This window comes from Pseudophryne corroboree, chromosome 6 (genome assembly GCF_028390025.1).
Source record: "Pseudophryne corroboree isolate aPseCor3 chromosome 6, aPseCor3.hap2, whole genome shotgun sequence".
In the NCBI taxonomy this organism is placed as follows: Eukaryota; Metazoa; Chordata; class Amphibia; order Anura; family Myobatrachidae; genus Pseudophryne; species Pseudophryne corroboree.
In genome coordinates, this window is record NC_086449.1 from 519,240,268 (window position 1) to 519,258,033 (window position 17,766).

The 17,766-nt window shown below is 47.9% G+C and overlaps 1 protein-coding gene across 1 annotated transcript in view; it reads right to left on the minus strand.

The window, feature by feature from the left end:
* The window catches only part of FRS2 (fibroblast growth factor receptor substrate 2), a 189,182-nt gene that overhangs the window by 15,835 nt on the left and 155,581 nt on the right, over positions 1-17,766 (minus strand). Inside the window, exon 3 of the mRNA XM_063927490.1 lies at positions 11-102. Within this exon, the coding sequence (XP_063783560.1) occupies positions 11-76 (66 nt within the window). The 5' untranslated portion in view covers positions 77-102. The remainder of the gene's footprint in view (positions 1-10; positions 103-17,766) is intronic.

A 17,766-nucleotide genomic window follows, 5' to 3' on the forward strand; every position in this document is an offset into this window, starting at 1 on the left:
CACAGCCTACCTTGAACCTGTTTTGTTGGTTATCTGGGAAAGCTTCTTTATCTGGACAGCTACAACAGCTACCCATTGCTTCTTTAGAAGACCATGTGATCACTAGACACAAAAATAACAATCATTTTGTTATAACAACGGTTATAAAAAAACAGTACACACATGGGTTAAGATCTTAGAAGACACAATAACACTGCCTTGATGCAGAGAAAAGCTACACTTTGCATTACTCACAAAGAATACAATACGAGGCTCTGAAATTATATTTCTGTACCAAAATTAAATTCATTATTACAAATCTATAGGGGGCACTGGAACACAGTAGTGGTGCAAAGTACCTGGGCACTTACAATTACATCTGAAAAGACACCCCAATTTCTTTTACGCCCCAAAGTATAGAAAAAAAAAAAAAAAAAAAAGAGTATAAAAGGAGAGGATAATCTACTGTCCAAAAAACAAAGCCAGTGGGTAACATACACAATACATAATAGAGAGGTCAGTATTCTAAAAAGGGCACACATTTAACTGGTGAAAAATATAAAAATGTCACTTTTATTGTATCCATTAAAATCGAATTCTTTAAAACTTGTGTGTTATCTGTTATTATATTACAGATTGAGTATCCCTTATCCAAAATGCTTGGGACCAGAAGTATTTTGGATATCGGATTTTTCCGTATTTTGGAATAATTGCATACCATAATGAGATATCATGGGGATGGGACCTAAGTCTAAGCACAGAATGCATTTATGTTTCATATACACCTTATACACACAGCCTGAAGGTCATTTAATATTTTGAATAACTGTGTATTAAACAAAGTTTGTATACATGGAGCCATCAGAAAACAAAAGTTTCACTATCTCACTCAAAAAATTCTGTATTTTGGAATATTTGGATATGGGATACTCAACCTGTATATATTGTGTCCTTTATGATTCAAATATCAACTTTATTATGACCTATTTAATGTGGAGTATATGTATAACAGACTTCCTAGATGCATTTAAATTTGTGACTACATGTTTATCAACTATGCGGTCTCCACTCATGTGTTATATACTCTGTTATATTCATAGATTTTAACACTCACCAGTCCAGCGGACAATGATTATAATTACCACTCTAATTATCATTTATATGGCGCCACATGGGATCCACGGTGCCCAGTTACAGAGTAAACAAATAAGCAAAACATGAAGACAGTGACTTACAATTCAATACAATATAGGACAAGTACAGGGTATATAAACATAGCTGCGCCAGTAAACAGCACTAAAATAAGTATCAGGGTGGCAGTAAAACCGAGGGATTTGGTGTCATCAAAGGAAGTATTGAAAATAAGATAGGCTAAGTAAGACGTAAAAGCACATGAGGGAAGAGGGCCCTGCTTGTGAGAGCTTACATTCTAAAGGGGAGGGGCACACAGGCAGGGGTGACATAGATGGGGTAGAAAGTGAGCATGGGCCACAGAGGGCTTATGATGAGAGACAGCTGGGTTTGGTAAAGTGAGTCTTGAGAGCCCATTTAAAGTTTTGTGGATTGTCAAGCCTCTGAATTTAACATGGTAGCAAAGATCTGTCAACTAATTTGAATGGGCACTATATTTTATTCCCCTACCAGATTACCATCTATTAGGTATACTTTTACCACAAAAATACAGATTTTAATTGACAGCAGGACTTGTGTCATCTAAAGAATAAGCTGTCCAAATAGGTCTATAATAGAATTAGGATATGGAGAATAATTCTGCCACTAGAATTCCATCTTTTAGCAGGCTTGAGGAAAACCCATTCACTTCTCATTTCTCGTATTTATTCCGATTGCCTGCGGTTGCTAACAGTTGATACAAATGTTCTTTTTGTGTTCACTAGGATACTTTGTTTCTGTTATACTGCTTATAAAGATATTAAGTCTCTGTATTATTTTATTAATATCACAAGAAAACCACCACCATATAATTAAGGAATAACATATTTGTAAGTCGCTTATGGCTCCTTATAGAATCACACATCTTACTTACAATACAAATTAAATACTGTGTGTACATCTACATATGAATCGTTCTAGGTATAACATCATGTTTATTATATCTCTCTCTCCACTCAGGGGTTGAGCACTCCGACCTTATTCATACTGTTATTTGAATACATGGTATTTGACCTAAATGTATTCATTCAGAGTGTATTGCATATTATTCATGCCTTACTGATACTAGTAAATCTCATAACAAATCTCAACGTTTACTTAGCCGACTTAAGTTAATTAATTTTGCATTGCTTGCACCTATACAAGTGGATTTATTCTCATGTAGTAGAATTCTGCTGCTTTGTATTGATAGGCCCTGTTGACTATGCAGTTTATTTGTATCTGCAGGGCCTCTGTAGTTTGTAACATTCCTGGGTCACTATATGCGGCTTTACAGAGTACTAGTATCTCAAATGGCATGTAGGCATGTCACTGATAAAATGGTCTCCTCTGTATATATCTGGTTAGAAGTGTGCTCTCTTTGATACACCTGTGGAGCCTATTGCCCTGCTGGTATCCGTGCACGCACTTCAGCAGCTGCTGCTCCTTCTCTAGTGCAGCCGGGAAATCACACATGCATCTCACCCACTCTCGTGTCTAGTGCAATTAACACAGTCTACAGGTTATAGAATACACATTTGGATATACATGTGATTGTATTATACACTTGTTTGAAATTTATATGATCCCTATAGGTATTAATTAGGTCTCGTAATGATCGTTTCGCATCGTCTGTTTACAGGCTGGCCAACTCCTTTTCTGGGAATAATAGTAAATTAGAAATTGAATGACATCCAAGGAGTTTAGTGAGCTTTATACAAAGGTCGATTCTGGCACATAGCAGTAACCACAGTGTACTGGCTCAACTGTAACCTGGGGACCATCCTGCGTACAGACTTATGCTTGTTGAAAACAAGGAAAGGAAATCTGCAGGAAAGAGCCCCCAAGTTTCAAAATCCTCCTCACTGTGAAAAAAGCAAGGATAAAATAGGATTTTAATTACCTACCGGTAAATCCTTTTCTCATAGTCCGTAGAGGATGCTGGGACCCCATTAGAACCATGGGGTATAGACTGGTCCACTAGGAGCCATGGGCACTTTAAGAGATTAATAGTGTGGGCTGGCTCCTCCCTCTATGCCCCTCCTACCAGACTCAGTCTACAAACTGTGCCCGAGGAGACCGACATACTACAAGAGAAGGAAATTCACAGATAGTGGCGAGATTCACACCAGCTCACACTTACAACAAAAGGAAAGCCAAGCTAACCTACTTAGAACGATTCAGCAACGGCTGAACTCACAAACTGAACCAAGTAACAATACAGGAACATGAAGCACTGGGTGGGAGCCAGACTACGAGAAAAGGATTTACCGGTAGTTAAATTAAAATCCTATTTTCTCTTACGTCCTAGAGGATGCTGGGGTCTACATTAGTACCATGGGGATGTACCAAAGCTCCCAGAACGGGAGGCAGAGCGCTGAGGCTCCTGCAGAACCAATTGACTAAACTTAAGGTCCTCAGAGGTCAAAGTATCGAACGTGTAAAACTTTGCGAATGTGTTCGACCCCGACCAAGTACATGCTTGGTAGAGTTGTAATGCCGAGACACCCCGGGCAGCCGCCCAGGAAGAACCCACCTTACGAGTAGAGTGGGCCTTAACAGACGTAGGACACGGCAAGCCTGCCGTAGAATACACATGCTGGATAGTGAACCTGATCCAGCGAGAGATCATCTGCTTAGAAGCAGGACATCCAATTTTCTTGGGATCATACAGGACAGAGTTCGATTTTCTGTGACGAGCAGTCCTCCTCACATGGCTCTTTAGAGCCCTTACAACATCTAAGGACTTACAAGAAATTGAGTCAGTCGCAACTGTCACCACAATAGGTTGGTTGATATGAATTGCAAACTCAACCTTCGGAAGAAACTGCTGACGCGTCAGAAGCACAGCTCTGTCTTCATGGAAGATCAAGTATGGGCTTTTACATGACAAAGCCCCCAGCTCCGACACACGTCTAGCAGAAGCTAAGGCCAACAAAGTGACAGCCTTCCACGTGAGAAACTTGACCTCAACCTCCTGTAGAGGTTTAAACCAGTCCGACTGGAGGAACTGCAATACCACGTTAAGATCCCAGGGCGCCGTAGGCGGAACAAAGGGAGGTTGGATGTGCAGAACTCCCTTCAAAAAGGTCAGCCAACTGCTTTTTACTCCCTTCAGGGAGGGCAGCCAACTGTTTCTGGAAGAAAATGGATAGGGCCGAAATCTGGACCTTTATGGATCCCAACCTCAGGCCCATATCCACACCTGCCTGCAGGAAGAGGAGAAAACATCCCAGTTGAAACTCCACCATAGGAAACATCTTGGACTCGCATCAAGATACATATTTTTTCCAAATACGATGGTAATGTTTAGCCGTTACTCCTTTCCTAGCCTGTATCAGGGTAGGAATAACCTTGTTCGGAATGTCCTTCCGAGCTAGTATCTGGCGTTCAACCTCTATGGCGTCAAACGCAGCCGTGGTAAGTCTTGATAGGCGAACGGCTCCTGCTGCAGCAGGTCCTCCTAAAGAGGAAGAGGCCTCGGCTCTTCCAGCAGTAGATCCAGAAGATCTGCGTACCAAGACCTTCTTAGCCAGTCTGGAGCAATGAGGATCGCTTGAACCCTTGTTCTCCTTAGGAGCTTTAGCACTCTTGGAATGAGTGGGAGTGGTGGAAACACGTACACCGACTGGAAAACCCACGGAGTCACTAGGGCGTCCACCGCCACAGCTTGCGGGTCCCTCGACCTGGAACAATATCGCCGAAGCTTCTTATTGAGACGAGAGGCCATCATGTCTATTTAAGGTACACCCCAAAGATCTGTTACCTCCTTGAACACCTCCGGATGGAGACCCCACTCTCCTGGATGGAGATTGTGTCTGCTGAGGAAGTCCGCTTCCCAGTTGTCTACTCCCGGAATGAAGATTGCTGACAGCGCCAACGCGTGTTTTTCTGTCCAGAGGATGATTCTTGTTGCCTCTGACATTGCAGCACTGCTCTTCGTTCCGCCCTGTCGGTTTAGGTAAGCCACTGTCGTTACATTGTCCGACTGCACTTGAATGGCTCGAACCCGCAGAAGATGGGCCGCTTGGAGAAGACCGTTGTAGATGGCTCTTAGTTTCAGAATGTTTATCGGCAGGCCGGCCTCCAGACTTGACCACCTTCCTTGGAAGGTCTCCCCTTGAGTGACTGCGCCCCAGCCCCGAAGACTTGCATCCGTGGTTAGAAGGATCCAGTCCTGAATCCCGAACCTGTGGCCCTCCAGGTGTGGCAGTTGCAACCACCAGAGGAGTAAAATCCTGGCCTTTGGCGACAGACGTATTCCCTGGTGCATATGTAGTTGGGATCCCGACCACTTGTCTAGGAGATCCAGTTGGAAGGGCCGAGCATGAAACCTCCCGTACTGTAGAGCCTCGTAAGAGGCCACCATCTTCCCCAGAAGGTGAATGCACTGATGAACAGACACCCGGGCTGGCTTCAGGACATCCCGGACCATTGTTTGCATCACCAACGCTTTTTCTCAGGGAGAAACACCCTCTGCACCTCCATGTCAAGGATCATTCCCAGAAAGGACAACCTCCTGGTTGGTTCCAAATGTGATTTTGGAAGCTTCAGGATCCAACAGTGTTTCCTGAGCAGGTGGGTCGTGAGAAGAATGGACTGTAACAGCTTCTCCCTGACGATGCCTTTATCAGCAGATCGTCCAGATATGGGATTATGTTCACCCCCTGTCTGCGAAGGAGAACCATCATTTCCCCCATCACCTTGGTGAATACCCTCGGCGCTGTGGAGAGGCCGAACGGCAGAGCCTGGAATGGATAGGGACAGTCCAACAGAGCGAATCGGAGATAAGCTTTAAAAGAGGAAAACCACTCAGGCTCCCTTGCTGGTATCTGCGCTAAAACAGTGCATTCCTGATTACCTGGAATGAGATCATCCTGAGAGGACAAATCCTCTGCAGCATATGACACAGAGTCCCTAGACATAGGTAAAGTGAGACCCCAAACACTCCACACACACACAGGGGAGGTTAGACAGAGTTTCACCCCCAAGAATGGCAAGAGAGACACAGAGACTGGAGCCAAACCACACACAGCGCTTTCAAGGTATAGGGAAACCCCGACCAGCACCGACTGTGTACCTTAATAGGTTACACAGCCTGTATACAGCCTCTTCTCTCCTCCCCCCCCCCCCCCCCCCTTTCTACAACCCACTGGTACAGTTAGAGATAGCTGGAGTTGACATGGAGGGACTTTCACTGACAGCGCTTCTGCAGGCAGGAAAATGGCACTGAATGCTGCTGGGTCCGCTCTGAGGAGAAGCTCCGCCCCCTTAATGGCACTGTCTTCCCGCTCTTCTGAAGATTATACTGGCCTGGGGAATTGTGCTGGCAGTGATCCTGACAGGCTTGTAGGTCAGTGTAGGGTTTGGGCGCTGGCTCAGGGCGCCCCTCACAGTGCCGCACTATGTACCGCTAAGCCCCGGAGCGCAGTTAGTACTGCGCTCCATACCCTGTTGCCGCCATCTTCACACCGGCTCCCCGCTAGCCAATCTTCTGGCTCTGTAAGGTGGTGGCGGCATGCTGCGGGAGTGAGCGGTCGCCTAGGGCGGCTAGCGATCATCACCCCCAGGAGCTCAGTGTCCTGTCAGTGTAGATAGTGGCTCAGACCCCGCAGGGTGACACTACCCCCCCCCCCCCTCCCAAGTCCCACAAAGCAGGGAGGCTGTTGCCAGCAGCCTCCCTGTAAAATAATAAACTCTAAAAATAAACTTTACTAGAGAAACTCTGGAAAGCTCCCCTAGCTGTGACCGGCTCCTCCGGGCACATTTTCTAAACTGGGTCTGGTAGGAAAGGCATAGAGGGAGGAGCCAGCCCACACTCTCAAACTCTTAAGGTGCCAGTGGCTCCTAATGGATCCGTCTATACCCCATGGTATTAATGTGGACCCCAGCATCCTCTAGGACGTAAGAGAAATGAATAATAAGTAACAATATACAATAATTAATACTACCTCTGTAAGGGAATATAGGTAGTTTCTATATGTCAGGGCTGGCCAAACCAGTCCTCGAGATCTACCAACAGTACACATTTTCCAGACAACCTAGCTAGTGCACAGGTGTAGTCATTACTAATTAAGATGTGCTGCATTCATTCCTAACTGACAATTCTACAGATCCCCAGGAGGCCTGGAAAACATGAAATGTTGGTAGATCTCGAGGACCGGTTTGGCCAGCCTGCTATATGTGATTATAAAGTTAAGGCAACAGTGAGTAAATAAAAAGAATAATCTAACAGGTATTACTTATCAAATTTTTCAGACCCTCAAAGGTATATTATGGACTCAATAAAACCTGTTAAAGGCTGCTACCTGCAGAGTTTTACTGCTGCACTTCCCCTTCAGGGGCATTGATAATAACCACCATATTACATATTGGAATTATAAGGCAATTCTCAGAAATACACGGTGGCATGTGCTTACAATTTCAGCACATGCATAACAAACTTTGGATGTCTTGTAATGACAAAGCATGAGTTTATATTCTCGTCACAAATACAGTTCTTAAAACTATACAATCTTTGGTCTGCTGATCCCAATGTGTAAGTAGTACAGAGGCTGCTGCTATTTTTGCATGGGGACAAGATAAATTATAGATTTTATTTTTCTGTGTGTATTTTAAGGTTAAGTTGTCTTTATTCCACTAGAACAGGGGTGGGGAACCTCCGGCTCGCAGGCCGCATAAGGCCCGTGAAGCCGTTTGCTCCGGCCCACCCGCTTCTTTCAGCGAGACACGCCGCCGCTCAGTCTGGCGGCAGCGTGTCTCAGATATCAGGACAGGGAGGAGAGCGCGGCTATGTCGGGTGGCGGCGTGTAGGACTTCAAACCAGCCGCCGGTTCGTGAGCCAATAAGAGCTCGCGGACCGGCAGCCAATCAGAAGCCGCGGCTGCCGGTCCGCGAGCTCTGATTGACTCTCGCACCGGCGGCTGGTGTGAAGTCCTACACGCCGCCGCCACCCGACATAGCCGCGCTCTCCTCCCTGTCCACTCCTGACACATGAGAAACGCCACCGAATGGAGTGGTAAGCAGCACGGGGGGGGGGGCACATCTGTATACCTGGCACTGTGGGGGTTATATGTATACCTGGCACTGTGGGGGGGCATCTGTATACCTGGCACTGTGGGGGGGCATCTGTATACCTGGCACTGTGGGGGGGCATCTGTATACCTGGCACTGTGGGGGGGCATCTGTATACCTGGCACTGTGGGGGGGCATCTGTATACCTGGCACTGTGGGGGGGCATCTGTATACCTGGCACTGTGGGGACGCATCTGTATACCTGGCACTGTGGGGACATCTGTATACCTGGCACTGTGGGGGGGGGGGGGGGGGGCATCTGTATACCTGGCACTGTGGGGGGGGGCATCTGTATACCTGGAACTGTGGGGGGGGCATCTGTATACCTGGCACTGTGGGGGGGCATTTGTATACCTGGCACTGTGGGGGGGCATTTGTATACCTGGCACTGTGGGGGGGCATTTGTATACCTGGCACTGTGGGGGGGCATTTGTATACCTGGCACTGTGGGGGCATCTGTATACCTGGCACGGTGAGGGGTATTTGTACACCTGGCACTGTGAGGGGCATTTGTATACCTGGCACTGTGGGGGCATTTGTATACCTGGCACTGTGGGGGCAATTGTGGATCTGGCACTGCACTATTGGGGGCATATGTGTATCACGTCCCATTTTAACTGGCCACACCCATTTTTTGGAGCGCGCGCCGCACACACAGTACCTCTAAGGGGCAGACCTACTGGGGGGCAGGGTAATTTTTTAAGTTGAGAATTTTTGTATGGCCCCTGAAGGATTTTATAAATATCCAAATGGCCCTCGGTAGAAAAAAGGTTCCCCACCCCTGCACTAGAAGAACATTTTATAAAATAGATGTCTTTCAATTAGGTGGAGATATAAACAGTACCCAGGCATTATTAAACTATTAGTTTAAATCTAATATACACCATTGGGCTACATTTAATATACACAATCCATACATCCCAACATGACCCATTACAGGAGGGACAAAAATAAGATTTTAAACCTACCGGTAAACCTTTTTCTCCTAGTCCGTAGAGGATGCTGGGGACTCCGTAAGGACCATGGGGTATAGAAGGGCTCCGAAGGAGACATGGGCACTATAAAGAACTTTAGAATGGGTGTGCACTGGCTCCTCCAGACCTCAGTTAGAGAAACTGTGCCCAGAGGAGATGGACAATACGAGTAAAGGATTTTGTTAATCTAAGGGCAAGATTCATACCAGCCCACACCGTATAACCTGGAATATACGCAACCAGTTAACAGTATGAACAAAACAGTATCAGCTAAAGACTGATCTCAACTGTAACATAACCCTTATGTAAGCAACAACTATATACAAGCCTTGCAGATTTTGTCCGCACTGGGACGGGCGCCCAGCATCCTCTACGGACTAGGAGAAAATAAGAATTTACTTACCGATAATTCTATTTCTCGTAGTCAGTAGTGGATGCTGGGGACTCCGTCAGGACCATGGGGAATAGCGGCTCCGCAGGAGACAGGGCACAAAAATAAAGCTTTAGGATTAGGTGGTGTGTACTGGCTCCTCCCCCTATGACCCTCCTCCAAGCCTCAGTTAGGATACTGTGCCCGGACGAGCGTACACAATAAGGAAGGATATTGAATCCCGGGTAAGACTCATACCAGCCACACCAATCACACCGTATAACTTGTGATCTGAACCCAGTTAACAGTATGACAAACGTAGGAGCCTCTGAACAGACGGCTCACAACAATAACAACCCGAATTTGTTTGTAACAATAACTATGTACAAGTATTGCAGACAATCCGCACTTGGGATGGGCGCCCAGCATCCACTACGGACTACGAGAAATAGAATTATCGGTAAGTAAATTCTTATTTTCTCTAACGTCCTAAGTGGATGCTGGGGACTCCGTCAGGACCATGGGGATTAAACCAAAGCTCCCAAACGGGCGGGAGAGTGCGGATGACTCTGCAGCACCGAATGAGAGAACTCAAGGTCCTCCTCAGCCAGGGTATCAAATTTGTAGAATTTTGCAAACGTGTTTGCCCCTGACCAAGTAGCAGCTCGGCAGAGTTGTAATGCCGAGACCCCCCGGGCAGCCGCCCAGGATGAGCCCACTTTCCTTGTGGAATGGGCCTTGACAGATTTAGGTTGTGGCAAGCCTGCCACAGAATGTGCAAGTTGAATTGTGCTACAAATCCAACGAGCAATCGTCTGCTTAGAAGCAGGAGCACCCATCTTGTTGGGTGCATACAATATAAACAGTGAGTCAGACTTTCTGACTCCCGCCGTTCTTGAAATATATATTTTCAATGCCCGGACCACGTCCAACAACTTGGAATCCTCCAAATCGTTAGTAGCCGCAGGCACCACAATAGGCTGGTTCAGGTGAAACGCTGACACCACCTTAGGCAGAAAATGAGGACGCGTCCGCAGTTCTGCCCTGTCCGTATGGAAAATCAGATATGGGCTCTTATATGATAAAGCCGCCAATTCTGATACTCTCCTGGCTGAAGCCAGGGCCAGTAGCATGGTTACTTTCCATGTAAGATACTTCAACTCCACCGATTTGAGCGGCTCAAACCAATGGGATTTGAGAAAATCCAAGACTACATTAAGATCCCACGGTGCCACTGGGGGCACAACCGGGGGCTGTATATGTAGTACTCCTTTTACAAAAGTCTGGACTTCAGGAACTGAAGCCAATTCTTTCTGGAAGAAAATCGACAGGGCCGAAATTTGAACCTTAATGGACCCCAATTTGAGGCCCATAGACAATCCTGTTTGCAGGAAATGTAGGAATCGACCCAGTTGAAATTCCTCCGTGGGGGCCTTCCTGGCCTCACACCACGCAACATATTTTCTCCAAATGCGGTGATAATGTTGTGCAGTCACCTCCTTCCTGGCTTTTACCAGTGTAGGAATGACCTCTTCCGGAATGCCTTTTTCCCTTAGAATTCGGCGTTCAACCGCCATGCCGTCAAACACAGCAGCGGTAAGTCTTGGAATAGACACGGTCCCTGCTGAAGCAGGTCCCGTCTTAGAGGTAAAGGCCACGGATCCTCCGTGAGCATCTCTTGAAGTTCCGGGTACCAAGTTCTTCTTGGCCAATCCGGAGCCACTAGTATCGTTCTTACTCCCTTTTGCCGTATAATTCTCAGTACTTTTGGTATGAGAGGCAGAGGAGGGAACACATACACTGACTGGAACACCCACGGTGTTACCAGAGCGTCCACAGCTATTGCCTGAGGGTCTCTTGACCTGGCGCAATACCTGTCCAGTTTTTTGTTGAGGCGGGACGCCATCATATCCACCATTGGTTTTTCCCAACGGTTCACAATCATGTGGAAGACTTCCGGATGAAGTCCCCACTCTCCCGGGTGTAGATCGTGTCTGCTGAGGAAGTCTGCTTCCCAGTTGTCCACTCCCGGAATGAATACTGCTGACAGTGCTATCACATGATCTTCCGCCCAGCGAAGAATCCTTGCAGCTTCTGCCATTGCTGTCCTGCTTCTTGTGCCGCCCTGTCTGTTTACGTGGGCGACTGCCGTGATGTTGTCCGACTGGATCAACACCGGCTGACCCTGAAGCAGGGGTTTTGCCAGACTTAGAGCATTGTAAATCGCTCTTAGCTCCAGTATATTCATGTGAAGAGACATCTCCAGGCTTGACCATACTCCCTGGAAGTTTTTTCCCTGTGTGACCGCTCCCCAGCCTCTCAGACTGGCATCCGTGGTCACAAGGACCCAGTCCTGTATGCCGAATCTGCGGCCCTCTAACAGATGAGCACTCTGCAACCACCACAGAAGAGACACCCTTGTCCGTGGCGATAAGGTTATCCGCTGATGCATCTGCAGATGCGATCCGGACCATTTGTCCAGCAGATCCCACTGAAAAGTTTGTGCGTGGAATCTGCCGAATGGAATCGCTTCGTAAGAAGCCACCATCTTTCCCAGGACTCTTGTGCATTGATGCACAGACACTGTCCCTGGTTTTAGGAGGTTCCTGACAAGTTCGGATAACTCCCTGGCTTTCTCCTCAGGAAGAAACACCTTTTTCTGAACCGTGTCCAGAATCATTCCCAGGAACAGCAGACGTGTCGTCGGGGTCAGCTGAGATTTTGGAAAATTCAGAATCCACCCGTGTTGTTGCAGCACTACTTGGGTTAGTGCTACTCCGTCCTCCAGCTGTTCTCTGGACCTTGCCATTATCAGGAGATCGTCCAAGTAAGGGATAATTAATACGCCTCTTCTTCGCAGAAGAATCATCATTTCGGCCATTACCTTGGTAAAGACCCGAGGTGCCGTGGACAATCCAAACGGCAGCGTCTGAAACTGATAATGACAGTTTTGCACCACGAACCTGAGGTACCCTTGATGTGAAGGGCAAATTGGGACATGCAGGTAAGCATCCTTTATGTCCAGGGACACCATAAAGTCCCCTTCTTCCAGATTCGCTATCACTGCTCTGAGTGACTCCATCTTGAACTTAAATTTTTGTATGTACAGGTTCAAAGATTTCAGATTTAGAATAGGTCTTACCGAGCCGTCCGGCTTCGGTACCACAAATAGCGTGGAGTAATACCCCTTTCCCTGTTGTAGGAGGGGTACCTTGACTATCACCTGCTGAGAAAACAGCTTGTGAATGGCTTCCAATACCGTCGCCCTGTCTGAGGGAGACGTTGGCAAAGCAGACTTTAGGAACCGGCGAGGGGGAGACTTCTCGAATTCCAACCTGTAACCCTGAGATACTACCTGCAGAATCCAGGGGTCCACCTGTGAGCAAGCCCACTGTGCGCTGAAATTCTTGAGTCGACCCCCCACCGCTCCTGAGTCCGCTTGTAAGGCCCCAGCGTCATGCTGAGGGCTTTGCAGAACCCTGGGAGGGCTTCTGTTCCTGGGCAGGGGCTGCTTGCTGCCCTCTCTTACCCCTTCCTCTGCCCCGAGGCAGATATGACTGTCCTTTTGTCCGCTTGTTCTTATAGGACCGAAAGGACTGCGGCTGAAAAGACGGTGTCTTTTTCTGTTGGGAGGGGGTCTGAGGTAAAAAAGTGGATTTTCCGGCAGTTGCCGTGGCCACCAGATCCGATAGACCGACGCCAAATAATTCCTCCCCTTTATACGGCAATACTTCCATATGTCGTTTGGAATCCACATCACCTGACCACTGTCGCGTCCATAAACTCCTTCTGGCAGATATGGACATCGCATTTACTCTCGATGCCAGAGTGCAAATATCTCTCTGCGCATCTCGCATATAAAGGAAAGCATCCTTTAATTGCTCTATAGTCAATAAAATACTGTCCCTATCCAGGGTATCAATATTTTCAGTCAGGGAATCCAACCAGACGACCCCAGCACTGCACATCCAGGCTGAGGCGATGGCTGGTCGCAGTATAACACCAGTATGTGTGTATATACTTTTTAGGGTAGTTTCCAGTCTCCTATCCGCTGGATCCCTGAGGGCGGCCGTATCAGGAGACGGTAACGCCACTTGTTTTGATAAGCGTGTGAGCGCCTTATCCACCCTAGGGGGTGTTTCCCAACGAGCCCTAACCTCTGGCGGGAAAGGGTATAATGCTAATAACTTTTTTGAAATTAGCATTTTTCTATCTCACATACATCATTTAATTCCTCTGATTCAGGAAAAACTACAGGTAGTTTTTTCACCCCCCACATAATACCCCTTTTTGTGGTACTTGCAGTATCAGAGATATGCAAAGCCTCCTTCATTGCCGTGATCATATAACGTGTGGCCCTACTTGAAAATACGTTTGTTTCATCACCGTCGACACTAGATTCAGTGTCTGTGTCTGGGTCTGTGTCGACCGACTGAGGTAAAGGGCGCTTTACAGCCCCTGACGGTGTCTGAGACGCCTGGGCAGGTACTAACTGGTTTGCCGGCCGTCTCATGTCGTCAACTGATTTTTGTAATGTGCTGACATTATCACGTAATTCCATAAACAAAGCCATCCATTCCGGTGTCGACTCCCTGGGGGGGTGACATCACCATTATCGGCAATTGCTCTGCCTCCACACCAACATCGTCCTCATACATGTCGACACACACGTACCGACACACAGCAGACACACAGGGAATGCTCTTATCGAAGACAGGACCCCACTAGCCCTTTGGGGAGACAGAGGGAGAGTTTGCCAGCACACACCCAAGCGCTATAATATATATGGGAACAACCTTATATAAGTGTTGTTCCTTATAGCAGCTTAAATATATCCAATATATCGCCAAAAAATGCCCCCCCTCTCTGTTTTACCCTGTTTCTGTAGTGCAGTGCAGGGGAGAGTCCTGGGAGCCTTCCTCACAGCGGAGCTGAGCAGGAAAATGGCGCTGTGTGCTGAGGAGAATAAGCCCCGCCCCCTATTTCGGCGGGCTTTCCTCCCGTAGTTTTAGATAACTGGCATGGGTTAAATACATACATATAGCCTCAATGGCTATATGTGATGTATTCTTTTGCCATAAGGTATTAAAATATTGCTGCCCAGGGCGCCCCCAGCAGCGCCCTGCACCCTCCGTGACCGCTTGGTGTGAAGTGTGTGACAACAATGGCGCACAGCTGCAGTGCTGTGCGCTACCTTCATGAAGACTGAAGAGCCTTCTGCCGCCTGTTTCCGGACCTTCAATCTTCAGCATCTGTAAGGGGGGTTGGCGGCGCGGCTCCGGGACGAACCCCAGGGTGAGACCTGTGTTCCGACTCCCTCTGGAGCTAATGGTGTCCAGTAGCCTAAGAATCCAATCCATCCTGCACGCAGGTGAGTTGAAATTCTCTCCCCTAAGTCCCTCGATGCAGTGAGCCTGTTGCCAGCAGGACTCACTGAAAATAAAAAACCTAAAAAACTTTTTCTAAGCAGCTCTTTAGGAGAGCCACCTAGATTGCACCCTGCTCGGACGGGCACAAAAACCTAACTGAGGCTTGGAGGAGGGTCATAGGGGGAGGAGCCAGTACACACCACCTAATCCTAAAGCTTTATTTTTGTGCCCTGTCTCCTGCGGAGCCGCTATTCCCCATGGTCCTGACGGAGTCCCCAGCATCCACTTAGGACGTTAGAGAAAAAGATTTACCAGTAGGTTTAAAATCTTATTTTCTCGTACGTTCTAGAGGATGCTGGGGACTGCGTAAGGACCATGGGGTTTATACCAAAGCTCCAGACCGTGCGGGAGAGTGCGGTGACTCTGCAGCACCGACTGTACAAACGCAAGGTCCTCATCTGCCAGGGTATCAAACTTATAGAACTTTGCAAAAGTGTTTGAACCCGACCAGGTAGCTGCTCGGCAAAGCTGTAAAGCCGAGATGCCTCGGGCAGCCGCCCAAGAAGAGCCCACCTTTCTAGTGGAATGGGCCTTTACCGAATTTGGTAACGGCAATCCAGCCGTAGAATGAGCCTGCTGAATCGTGTTACAGATCCAGCAAACAATAGTCTGCTCCGTAGCAGGAGCGCCAACTTTGTTGGCAGCATACAGGACAAACAGTGCTTCTGTATTCCTAACCCGAGCCGTCCTGGCTACATAGATTTTTAAGGCCCTGACTACATCCAGGGACTTGGAATCCTCCAAGTCACCCGTAGTCACAGGCACCACAATAGGTTGGTTCATATGAAATGAAGAAACCACCTTAGGCAAACATTGAGGACGAGTCCTCAACTCTGCTCTATCCACATGGAAAATCAAATAGGGGCTCTTGTGAGACAAGGCCGCCAATTCGGACACCCATCTTGCAGATGCCCAGGCCAACAACATGACCACCTTCCAAGTGAGAAATTTTAATTCAACCATTTGAAGAGGTTCAAACCAGTGAGACTTCAGGAACCCTAACACCACGTTAAGGTCCCATGGTGCCACTGGGGGCACAAAAGGAGGCTGGATGTGCAGCACTCCCTTTACAAAAGTCTGGACTTCTGGGAGAGAAGCCAATTCCTTCTGAAAGAAAATAGACATGGCCAAAATCTGTACCTTAATGGAGCCTAATTTTAGGCCCATATCCACTCCTGTCTTTAGAAAGTGGAGAAAACGGCCCAGATGGAAATCTTCCGTAGGAGCATTCTTGGCTTCACACCAAGATACATATTTCCTCCAGATACGGTGATAATGTTTCGCCGTCACCTCCTTCCTAGCCTTTATCAGGGTAGGGATGACTTCCTCCGGAATACCTTTCCCAGCTAGGATTCGGTGTTCAACCGCCATGCCGTCAAACGTAACCGCGGTAAGTATTGGAACACGCAGGGCCCCTGTTGCAACAGGTCCTCCCTGAGAGGAAGAGGCCACGCATCTTCTGTGAGCATCTCCTGAAGATCTGAATACCAGGCCCTTCGAGGCCAATCTGGAACAATGAATATTGTTTTCACTCTTTTGTCTAATGATTCTCAATATTTGTGAGAGGAGAGGAAGAGGGGGGAATACATAGACCGACTGAAACGCCCATGGTGTCACCAGGGCATCCACCGCTACTGCCTGAGGGTCCCCTGACCTGGCACAATACCTCCGAAACTTCTTGTTGTGGCGTGACGCCATCATGTCTATATGAGGAATTCTCCAAAGACTTGTTATCTCTGTAAAAACTTCTTGATGAAGTCCCCACTCTCCTGGATGGAGATCGTGTCTGCTGAGGAAGTCTGCTTCCCAGTTGTCCACTCCCGGAATGAAGACCGCTGACAGAGCGCTTACGTGATTTTCCGCCCAGCGAAGAATCCTGGTGGCTTCCGCCATTGCCACTCTGCTCCTTGTCCCGCCTTGACGGTTTACATGAGCCACGGCTGTGAATTGTCTGATTGAATCAGAACCGGTAGGTCGCGAAGAAGATTCTCCGCTTGTCGTAGGCCATTGTATATGGCCCTCAATTCCAGTACGTTGATGTGTAGACAAGCCTCCTGGCTTGACCATAGCCCCTGAAAATTTCTTCCTTGTGTGACTGCTCCCCATCCTCGGAGGCTCGCGTCCGTGATCACCAGAACCCAGTCTTGAATGCCGAACCTGCGACCCTCTAGAAGGTGAGCACTTTGCAGCCACCACAGGAGACACCCCCTGGCCCTGGGGGACAGGCTTATCTTCTGATGTATTTGTAGATGGGACCCGGACCACTTGTCCAGGAGGTCCCACTGAAACGTCCTTGCATGAAACCTGCCGAAGGGGATGGCCTTGTAGGCTGCCACCATTTTCCCCAGAACTCGAGTGCATTGATGAACAGACACTCTTTTTGGTTTTAGCAGGTCTCTGACCATGTTCTGGAGGTTCCGGGCTTTTTCCATCGGGAGAAAAACCCTCTTCTGTTCCGTGTCCAGAATCATGCCTAGGAATAATAGTCGAGTCGTTGGAATCAATTGTGACTTTGGTAGATTGAGAATCCAACCGTGTTGTTGTAGCACTCCCAGGGAGAGCGACACGCTCTTCTGCAATTGATCTCTCGATCTCGCTTTTATCAGGAGATCGTCCAAGTATGGGATAATTGTGACTCCCTGCGCAGGAGCACCATCATCTCCGCCATCACCTTGGTGAAAATCCTCGGGGCCGTGGAAAGCCCAAACGGCAACGTCTGAAACTGGTAATGACAGTCCTGTACAGCGAATCTCAGGTACGCCTGATGAGGAGGATATGGGGACATGAAGGT